The sequence below is a fragment of the Archocentrus centrarchus genome, chromosome 10, assembly GCF_007364275.1.
Source record: "Archocentrus centrarchus isolate MPI-CPG fArcCen1 chromosome 10, fArcCen1, whole genome shotgun sequence".
In the NCBI taxonomy this organism is placed as follows: domain Eukaryota; kingdom Metazoa; phylum Chordata; class Actinopteri; order Cichliformes; family Cichlidae; genus Archocentrus; species Archocentrus centrarchus.
In genome coordinates, this window is record NC_044355.1 from 13,352,681 (window position 1) to 13,363,243 (window position 10,563).

At 38.6% G+C, this 10,563-nt stretch overlaps 1 protein-coding gene across 2 annotated transcripts; it reads right to left on the reverse strand.

Annotated features, from left to right (window-relative positions):
* Window positions 1-1,125: 1,125 nt before the first annotated feature.
* On the reverse strand, window positions 1,126-7,125 carry ubxn1 (UBX domain protein 1). Of its 2 annotated transcripts, none has more exons than XM_030739400.1 (10): window positions 7,059-7,125; window positions 6,475-6,539; window positions 6,313-6,366; window positions 5,280-5,419; window positions 4,498-4,588; window positions 4,214-4,405; window positions 2,418-2,469; window positions 2,162-2,284; window positions 1,795-1,978; window positions 1,126-1,654 (listed from the first exon to the last, which is right to left on the reverse strand). In XM_030739400.1, the coding sequence occupies exons 2-10, from the start codon at window positions 6,531-6,533 to the stop codon at window positions 1,614-1,616; spliced, it is 936 nt and encodes a 311-aa protein (XP_030595260.1). In that variant the 5' UTR covers window positions 6,534-6,539; window positions 7,059-7,125; the 3' UTR covers window positions 1,126-1,613. The 2 variants fall into 2 exon arrangements, with proteins under 2 accessions (XP_030595260.1, XP_030595261.1); XM_030739401.1 differs by lacking the exon at window positions 7,059-7,125 and adding an exon at window positions 7,028-7,046.
* Window positions 7,126-10,563: the final 3,438 nt, after the last annotated feature.

The window sequence follows — 10,563 nt, forward strand, 5'->3', positions numbered from 1 at the left end:
GTGAAAATCCACGAAGTAGGGACGCTATATTTATTTTAATACTTATACACTATTTTAAGTTTTTATAAACCCTCCCCACACACTTATACACCAAATATATACATTACTGTACAACACGTACTACGCATGTGAAGAACGAGTACCACAAAAACCTGCGAAACAGCAAAAATACCGCTATAAATATTTTACACTAATATAGATTGAAAACCCGTGAAAAGCAAACTGCGAAGTAGCGAGGGATTACTGTACCACAACAAAACTCAAAGGAAAATCACTTATGTCAGCTTTAGACTTTACATAGAGATAAAATCACAAAGTCGACAAGACTGCGTAAATATGGTTTTCTGATAAGGTCATACTTTATCAAATTCATCAGTAAATCTCTTAAGTAGAAAAAGTTCCTGGTTACCAGAAATTCTGATCCTCTAGGTTTTAGCCCCACTTTGGCTTTACATTTGTAGTTTTGACTAAATGAGTCAGCTACTGGAATGATTGCCATTAAGCATTGTGAATGTTAATATTTACCCCAGGATGAAGTGTAATAGCACAGATGATCCTCTAAACCAACCAGTGGTTGGTTTAGAGGATCATCTGTGTTCCTCTAAACCAAGTGGCCACAAAAGAAACTTGGCCTGTTCTGGAGGGCTGTCTCTAAAACCTGAACTCAGGTCTGCGCAATATTAATTTTCTCTCTTTATAAACTGCTACTGCTATAAACTGCTAAGAGTAGATGTTACAATTAGGCCCTGACTTGGGAAGTGTTTTCTGACCCTTGGGAAAATTAATTGCCCACCCCTGCTCTAAACTTTATATAGCCCCATCACAAGGTCAGAATTTATCCAGTGTTTTGGGTTTTACAAAACAAAACCAGTGACATCCTCCACAGCTTCAGCTTTACTTTTTGTTTGGTGACAATTGGCACATGCTAAACTAAGATGGTGATCATTAGCGTGTTAGTCATTACTGTGTGTAGCATCTGACTCCATGCAACAGAGAACTGATATGATGACCCAAATTAAATACAGAATATCACCAGACTTTGAATAAAGGTCACAAGTAACTAATTTTCCAAGTCAGCTTTATTGTAAGTAGATTTTTGGTGACCATGTAACTGTTGATATATTTAAATTTATTAAAAAAAAAAAAAAAAAAAAGGTAAACTCACAAAATCAGGAAGATTGTGGGGATTAAACTTAAGGCCCTTTCTGAATCAGGTGTCGTGTAGAACTCTGGTGTGTAGAGGACTGGGTTAAAACTTGGCAACTTTGCTCTGTATGTTTTCTATAATTGTGTTGAAACCGTGAGTGGTGCTCTTTGAATCAGTATCACTCAGAGGCCAGCTATCATCACTATCAGGCTCACTGCACACACCAATCCGCAGCCTATGAAACCAGCGCGCATGAGAATGTATTCAAATCAGTCTTGAAAGCCAAACTGTTTGCCTCCATGTAAAAAATTCAAAAGCAATTACACATCTGTGCTTTTGTTAAGTTATCTGGCTTGTTGGGTGAAACTAAAAGATGGCAGCTCTGTGGATCAGTCCATTTTCTGTATCTCTGGTGTCGATGTAGTGAAAGTGGTGAGGTAGGCTCACAGAGCAGATCCTCCTGTTCTTACTTTTTGGTAACAACCAGCACAGCTGAAGGCACCAAACCTGAACAGACAAACAGAATAAGCCTGATTTCAGTTTGTGTATTTTTTTTTTACTTCACTAAATATTCACATTATTTCTAACACAGTGACACCAAATCAAGTTATAAGTTATGCAGCAGCTAAATTCTATTCCCAGCTCACCCAGCTCTTTGAGGGGCTTCTCCATATCCAGTTCAGTGTAGACGTGACGGGGGTAAGGTGACAGCAGCGTGAAGTCCTGACCCTCGGGTGTGTTGCCGTTCATCTGCACATAGACGCGCACTGCCGCCAGCGGCTCCTGGGCCTTGAAGACTGTTGTGATGGTCGAGCCGTCCAGCAGACGGACCTGTGAAGAGAGGAAAAGAGAGCAAAGATGAAGTGAATAAAGTACATTTTTAAAATTTTAGCACTATCAGTTTGTCTCTGTGTACATAAAAGATGGCGTCAAGCATCAGTCTGTGAAGGCCCATACTTTATTAACATAGATGGAAAGTAAGATATAAAAAACAAGTATGAATAGGGCTTGCACCTGTATCCTGGATTCATCATACTCCTTTTTAGTGGGTGGAGGGCCCTGACTGGTGGGTGAAGACGGAGTGGGTTGGGCAGGGTGTGACGATGCGGCAGTGCCTGAGGGTGCACCACCTCCAAACTAAACAGGAAAAAAAAAAAAAGAGAAAAGAACAGAAAACAGCCAGAACCATCCAAGTTATTGCTTCTGAAAGTAGTAGTAGAATAATGAAATGGTAAAAAAGATTGGGGAAAAAAACTTGACTTGAAGGTACCTTTTGTGCTCTCTCCTCTCTGTCTCTTGCTATCTTCTCTTTAACCCTTTGCCTGTTAGTAATAAAGATAAGTAATATAATGGCACAGCAACCAGAGGTAACAAAGTCACACAAAATCACACAGAAGTTAGTCTTTATAAATGCTAACAGACTTTTAAAAAATACTTTAATATGATTTTATGAAGTAAGGCATACATAAAGTAATTTCCCCCCTTTTTTTTTGTTCCCTTTAATTCTTTGCAGTTTTTTTTTAAAAACAATTTAATGTGTGTAAAAGGATTAATGGGAACAACAGTTTAAGAAATACATAAACTGAAAAGTTTGTAGCTTTTGCCTAAATGAATAAATCCACAGTATTTAGTCTTGCAATCCACTAGAAAATATCTCAAAAATCAAATCAGATCACCCTCTCAGTGTGGCAATCTACCACTTATTACCACTTCTTAAGTTGCTCTGTTCAATAATCATATCAACATAATGTCCTGCATATCGTATATAACACAGTGGCAAATTGTAAAATATAGCTTGAGCAATGACAGTTAATGAGATTCCACCCAAAACTTAAACAAATGAATATATAACATTGTATATATCATAGAATAACTACATTGCTCAAAAAAATTAAGGGAACACTCGATCATCACAGCATAACACAAAGTCAGTTAAATTTCAGGGATGTCAATCAGTCTTGTTAGGAAACACAAACCATTGTTAATCCATTTCACCTGCTCTTATACGAGGAGAGCTAGACAAGGCCGTAGAAAGGCATCAACCCAGCAGCAGGACTGGTGTCTGGCCCTTTGTATGAGGAGGAACAGGAGACGAAATGCCAGAGCCCACCAATGAAATGACCTCCAGTGAGCTACTTGCGCATGTTTCTGTACATTCTTTGGGAAACTGATTCCAAAGAGGGTGTTGCGAGGGCCTGATGTCCTTTAGTGGAATCTGCACTGTGCAGCTTGACTAGCATTCAACAGAGTACACAGAAACTGGCAGGCCCGTCACTGGTGTCATAACCAACACATGTGACAAGCATGAAAGGGTCTGGTGACGTCATGGCAACTGTTTTGATGCTACATCATTGTGCCCTCATGTCACCCACTCATGTGGAGTCTGTTTCAGACAGTTTGGTCAGAAACATGCAGAAGAATAGCCCATTGGAGGTCACTCTGTAGAGCTGAGGCAGTGCTCCCCCGTTCCTGTACACAGGAGCAGATACCAGTCCTGCTGCTGGGTTTAAGTCCTTCTACTGCCCAGTCCAGCTGTCCTCATGTTATGGCCTACCTCCCAGTATCTCCTCCACACCATTTAGACTATGCTGGGAGGCAATTTTTCAGCGGAGTAATATTATACAACTCTAAATTTATTTAAAAACTAACAGGATGCAGTTTAGCCAAGCCGGTTCTACACGAGACTGTATGATTTGCTAGTCTTGGGCCTGTTTCTCAAAAGTGAATTGTGAAGACTTTTGCACAAACTGTAAGGTAAACAGTTTGTTTTCATGAGTTAATAGTGTAAAAATAAAGTATGAGATAATATCCCATCCTAGACGGAAGTCTGGGAAATGTTTATTGGAAAATTTTATACTGAGCTGATGAATGATTAATAAACTCTGTGTACTCCAGTGCGCAATGTTTAATATTCATTATCCAAATCTACTTTTTATCACTCATGGCCCTTACTGTATGTGTGTTATTGGAAAACATAACACATATACAGTGGATTGTATGTTTTCCAACATAACACACACTGTATGCGTGCGTTATGCTGGTGAGATATGTTAGTGGAAAGCATACCTCGCCAGTTTGTCCTCCATCTTCTCTTTCCTGCGCTGGTCAGCAAGTTTTTTCATTTCATCATCCTGCAGTTTTTGGCGGATCTGCTGCAGCTCTTGACCCTGCTTCCTCCGCTGTTTCTCCCTCTCCACCTCTTCTGCACGCTCTCGCTCTCTTCTCTCTGCCTGCTTCACCCGCATCAGCTCTTCAAGCCTAAAAAACAGACACAGGCTGTAATTACATGTATGCTTTTATACTCAATATTCAGACTCTGTCAGTAAAAAGCACTTTGTGTGTACGCTGACCTCTTGACTTGCTCACGTTTCTCCTCTTCTGTCATTGGCCGCTTGACACCTTCCTCATTCTCAATGTATTCCATGTCTCCAGCTGCTATCCCTGAAGCAGAAACAAAACAGCTTACTGTCTACCACTAACCAAATCAAAACATAAGAGGCTCATCTAAAATGTAACAGCACAAACCTTAAAACCTCACCACAGTGCCAGTGAACCACAATGAAACACCAACAGGAAGTGAACCAACCTCATTTCTTGAGATAATGAGCTAGATAGGATATATAGAAAATATATTTACTGGGGGTGCATATACTGCAGCTGACTACTGAAGCTGTATGTGATTGCAGAATGGCAGGTATTATATATATATGATGTCTGTTTTTAATAATATTGTCATAAAATATTTTAAATACCATCCAGAAAATATTTCCCCACAATGTCCTAGTATACTTGTCCTAGATGGCATAGCTAATACTGCATAAATATAGTAAATACAGACAAATAGTGTGGAGTGGCTGCATAGTGTAGTGGTTTATACTTTGACCTAACAAGGCAAAGATTCCTGGCGTGATCCCAGGAGAAATAATCCCTCTGGGGTTACGTCAGGAAGGGCATCAGGTGTAAAAACTCTGCCAAATCAAACACAGCTACCTGCTGTGGCAACCCCTTGTGACTAAAGGAGGAGCCAAAAGTAATTTTACCCTAAGAGTAGCTAAATGTAGGTTGTGTGATGGTGTATTTAATCACACTGCACATCCTTAGGTGACTTTTCTTTCCTTTCCCAAAGATATACCTTCAAAACCTTCCTGCTCTCCCAGATCTTCAGAAATGTCTGCTGTGCTGGGCTGACTCTGTGCTTCTCCTCCCAGGACGTTGCCCACCGGCGGCACGTAGGGCTCATCGATGTCTGGGTCATTCTCGTGTTCCACTAGCCTGAGAAGTGTATTAAAAATTATTTATATAGTGCTTTTCAAAACAAGAAAACAGTGACAAATAGCTTTACAGACATATCAATAAAAAAAAACAGACCATTTTGAGTCAAAATGCACAAATATGAACCAATGAAAACAACACAAAACACAAACACTGCCCAAATTTCTGTCTGAACAAATGAGTTTTAAGCTGTTTTTAAAAGGATGTCACAGAGTCAAGAGTGTAAAGAATGTGTGGCAAGCTGCCTCAAAGTTTTGGAGCTAAGGTTTGGAATGCACAATCCCCCTTAGTTTTCACACAGTTATGTGTAATCCCAAGAACGCGCCTATTGAAGACCTAAGAACCCAGCTTGGAAAATAGCAGTAGGGTAATTTGAAAATATAGGTGAAGGCCTCACTGCTTGATGGCATAAAAGTGAGAACCAAGATTTTAAACTGAAATCTAAGCCTGACAGAAAGCCAGTGAAGAAGCTTTAAAAATTGAATAATATGAGAAAATTTATGAGAGTGAGTTAAAAACCTTGCAGCAGCATTTTGGATGTATTGGAAGCGATTAATAGTGAGAGAAGAAAAAAGTGTATAACAATAATCAAATTGAGAGAAGATGAAGGCATGGGCAAGCATCTCCAATTCACTTTTTGAGACAACAGTCCTGAGTTTAGCAATAGTTCTTAAATGGAAAAAAAACAGGAGTGGGTTAGAAAATTGATGTGAGAATCGAATGTCAAAAATGTAAATCTGATCATCACAGATGTGTTATATACAGGATAGTTTTATAAGGGAAAGCAGGAGTGTGGAGCTGGACTGTGGCACGGATTAAAGTGATAACAGAGGGAAAATGTTCATGTGGGAGGTTTAAATCTAGTATGTTGTTATTCTAAGTGGCAAACTCACCAGTCCATGGCTTGCTCTATTCCCTGGTTCCCTGTGTTTGCCACTGCCTTCTCTCTAAAAACAGATCATGCACACACGACTTCAGTTTCATTTCCTTGAAATCAGCCTCAAAACTGGAAGCCATATGAACCAGTATAAATTTGTGAATCAGGGATCACTCACGCTCTGTTTCGGTCAAAGCCCATTTCCAACAGACTCTCGAGTGTTGTTAGCTCTGCCATTTTGACCTGAAACAACACAGGCACGGTAACATGAAGTTCAACATTTAGATTATTGGTACACTGCAGCCATTTGATGCTGAAAAGTACCCCAAAGGACTTCTAACCAAACTAAACTGAGTGCAAGAGCTCCTGACTTTGCTTTAGCTGACTAAAGCAGCTACACTGACCACTGTAGTCAAATATAACACTACGTGAAGATAAATGAACATTCCTTTACTAGCAGCTTACCAAAACACTCATTTATTCCTGTCATATATAGATATTTAATATCATAACTAACATCATGCTGACAGCTAAAATTAGCCTTATTGTGGCTAACGTTCAAATTGCGAAAGCTAGCTGGGAAGCCTCGCTGGCTAACACGATTAAAAACAATCAGGAACTCTAATAAGCTCTTCATGACTTGTGCCATTAATGTTTGTTTGTATGCTGCGGCTAAATTTAAACAGGTGTGCCACTGTATTTGTGTACCTAGAAAATATGAGTTAATATACCCAGTGAAAGTAGGGATAGTTAGCTACTCACACATCGGGCAGCACCGCTTCACCAGTACAGGAACCCACATGGGTCAAACAGAACAGCGCGAAATTCGCGCTCTTTAGAATTCAAATTTTTCAAAGTCCTAAGACCTCTAAAAACTACAAATACAGACCCTGAAACTTAATCTTGTACGCCGTCTTCAAGTTTATATGCCTTTGATTTCTATTGAGTCATGCTTCAAATGTATGAATTGGTCTTCCTAAAATGTAAATGATGAACAACAATACATAACTTACTGGTCTGCAGGGAATCACCTGACCCCATTTCGCCACTGCTATGCTTGTACCAAAACCTTGTCAAATATTACATAATACGAAATATTTACTATACTACATATATTTACTGAGAAAAAAATTGTTCTTACACCTGTTTCTTGGAATCACGCTATGAAACTACTGCTTAACAAATCCAAATCTATGTGCCACTGGTGAAATAACATTTTTCAAAAGTGACAGTAGTGTCCTAGACCCACCAGAGTGTAGAAATAACCTAATAGAAACAGGATTTTAATTCTATTAAAGTCTACTAATATCACTACTGTGGCCTGGGTAGGATAAAGTATATAAATCAAGGTGTTTACCTCTGAAATATAGATTAGGTGACTATTTAATTAAAAATACAATTCAGCAGTGGGCCATTTGATTACTATACTTGAGTAAATGTAATTCACTGGATCTATTTATGTTTTAAAAAGAAATATGATTTCTTGTAATATAGGCTGTTAGACCAGAACGCCTGTCAAAGTCAGTGCAATCAGGACACACCTTAGTGTGTTTCTGATTTAGACATACTGTTTAAGAAAGGTAATAAATGCATCTAACTGGCCTGACTAACATGTAGGAGGAAGAAGAGGCTCTCCCTCTGTAACTCATTTATGAAATGATTATTGTTCTCATACTTTGACCAAAGATACATGCAGGAATTAAGCATTTTCTGGAATGACTTACTTTGAGCTTTATCTGTGTTCTCTTTGCAAAGAAAAAAAAAATGTTAAAAATGTGACCAAAGTGAGATGGACACTAAATGCACTCTACAAATTTATTTCAGGGGAACACTCAACCACTTGAGTTATCTTTACAGTCCAAACGCTGATGGAAGTGACTGAATAGGAAACTTCAACTGTATCTACATATGTTGAAGTTAAGCTGCTTTTCAGAAAAAAACACATTATTTATATATATAACTGATAATAGAAAAACCTTTTAAATCTGACATTTTAAACAATTTATGTCCTTATTTACAAATCAGTCAAAAACCATCATATATTGTCTTGCATTCACATCCTAAATAAGTCCAGATTTGGATGTCATGGATATCCAAGACATTTATTTAAGATAATCTTATAATATTCTCTCCATTTAAATATTTGAACAACTATATATATATATATATGCTGGGTGCAGAGGGTTGCAGGGGGCCTGATAGGACGTGCATTAAATTGGGGTGATCTTATTGGCTGCTCTGCTGCTTGCATGATTTCATCCCATCCACGTGTCTCTGGGGGTGTTCAAACACAATGCAATTTGCTGACTTTTATGTGCAGGCTGGGTTTGTTACATATTTACAGTAAGTGTAATGATTAATTTTTCTCTCCCCCACGTAGTCTTAAGCAGTCCTCATTCACGAGCCTATCATTACTCAGAGACTCTGTCTCTGCTCACTCCTGGGACGCTTCTTTTGAAAACTCTCTTATTTACCATTTATTTGTTTGGCTTTTTTCCCCAATCACAATTAATGACTGAAATAAGCCCTGCCTGCAGCATTTCCTGGGTAAGTATTAACTCTTTACTGATCAGCAATTTAACAAAATTTGTTTATTTCTTCATGTATTTAATCTACTTTACTACTGTAGGGATAAATCCTGTATCATGGTTGGTATTTTGAATTTGTTAAATAATAACTGCACTCACTCTGAAGGTAACCTGAGAGAATAGTCAGTAAATCTTGTCAGTGATGTTCTATGCCTGTGGAAAGTTGATCAGAGATGATCTTTTAAGCAAATTAGCTGCTTAATTTGAAGTGAATTCAAATGGCGTCAAAATCAACATGTTCTGGGTGAACAGGTCTTTAATTTGCAAAGACGGAATCAACTTTAGTGTCATTTCAGCAACAAAGACAGCCTTGGTTCTCAAAATGCTGTTACACCTGCACAAAAACCATGGCAAAATGATAATATTATGAATACATTTCTGCAGGTTCTAACTCGGAACTTCACCTAACTTCTCTGCGAATGAGATTTGCCTTCATTAAAATTTTTGGTTTCATATGTGGTATTTGATTTCCTGACCTCATCTTTCTCTGTCCAGGCAATGTTCATTCTTGTTTCAGTGCTCAGCCTCATGGTGAACATTATCTAAAGGCACTAATAACCCTTCAGAGTTGAACTATCTGTTAAAAATATATAGCAGGCTGGGCAAAGTCGAAGGAGACAATAGGGGTGAAGCTCTCTTCAGTCTGCCCTTAAATTGCTTTATGGTTCTGTGGGTGTTTTTTCTTCTTCTTTTTTTTACAGAAGGAGAGGGTTAAAGGTCAAGGTTCAGCCAGGATATTCAGAGAGATTCTGGGAAGAAGCCGAGCTACACACAAGAAAATGATACTTGCGCATTCCAGAATTTTCTTACTAGGATTACTGCACCCATCTTTGACTTCTAGCTGCACGTTCATTGAATGACCCTGATTTTTACTGCCGTCATAAGGTAAACATGTGATCTTAGAGGCAGTAAAAGCCAAGATTAGAAGATAAAATTGTGGATGAGGCAAAGTCTTTATTGGGTGTAGGTGGGATTGTGCCATGTGGGCTGAAATATAATGTGCAATAAAATGATTTCTGTTAATGTGGTCAGTAACTGATAACCAAAAGAGGGCAGCATTATTTCATGCAATTTAAAAGTGGCCCACGTTGCTGCCATGCCCCTCCAATATGTAATACACTAAAATGCTCATCTTTCTATTCAAGAGTACAAGCAATACAGACTGCAGCAATAGTCCCACAAACAAGGGAAAGGCCAGAAGGACTGTTTAAGGTAAGTTTAACCTGCCAACTGATTATAACCACGACAAGAAAAAGACTTAAGTAGAAGATGCCAGCAGAAAAGTGTACAACCAATCCTTTGGCCTGGCTTGGTGCTCTCGGCTGTGTTTTTCTGTGGGTCTCACCAGCTGTAACAGCATCTCCATATGGAAAAACTGTGGCTTCCAGTGGAGCTGCTGTTATCTGTGGAGGGACACCTCTTGTCATGCAAACACTGCTGGGACTCTCTGTAGTTTACGCACACTTTCAGTTTCTTCTTTGTCCATTTGGTTTCATTTTGAAGATTATTTCTGTGAAGACTGCAATAAAATAAAAATGACATTGTAAATTCAGCTTAAGTGTCCATCTGTTTCTTATTAGACTTTAAGATTTAAATGGCATGGTTTTATGTAACTTTTTGAAATGAAAACCAAAAGTACATGTGAATACAAGGGCATCATTTTAGCAAATGGTCAGGAG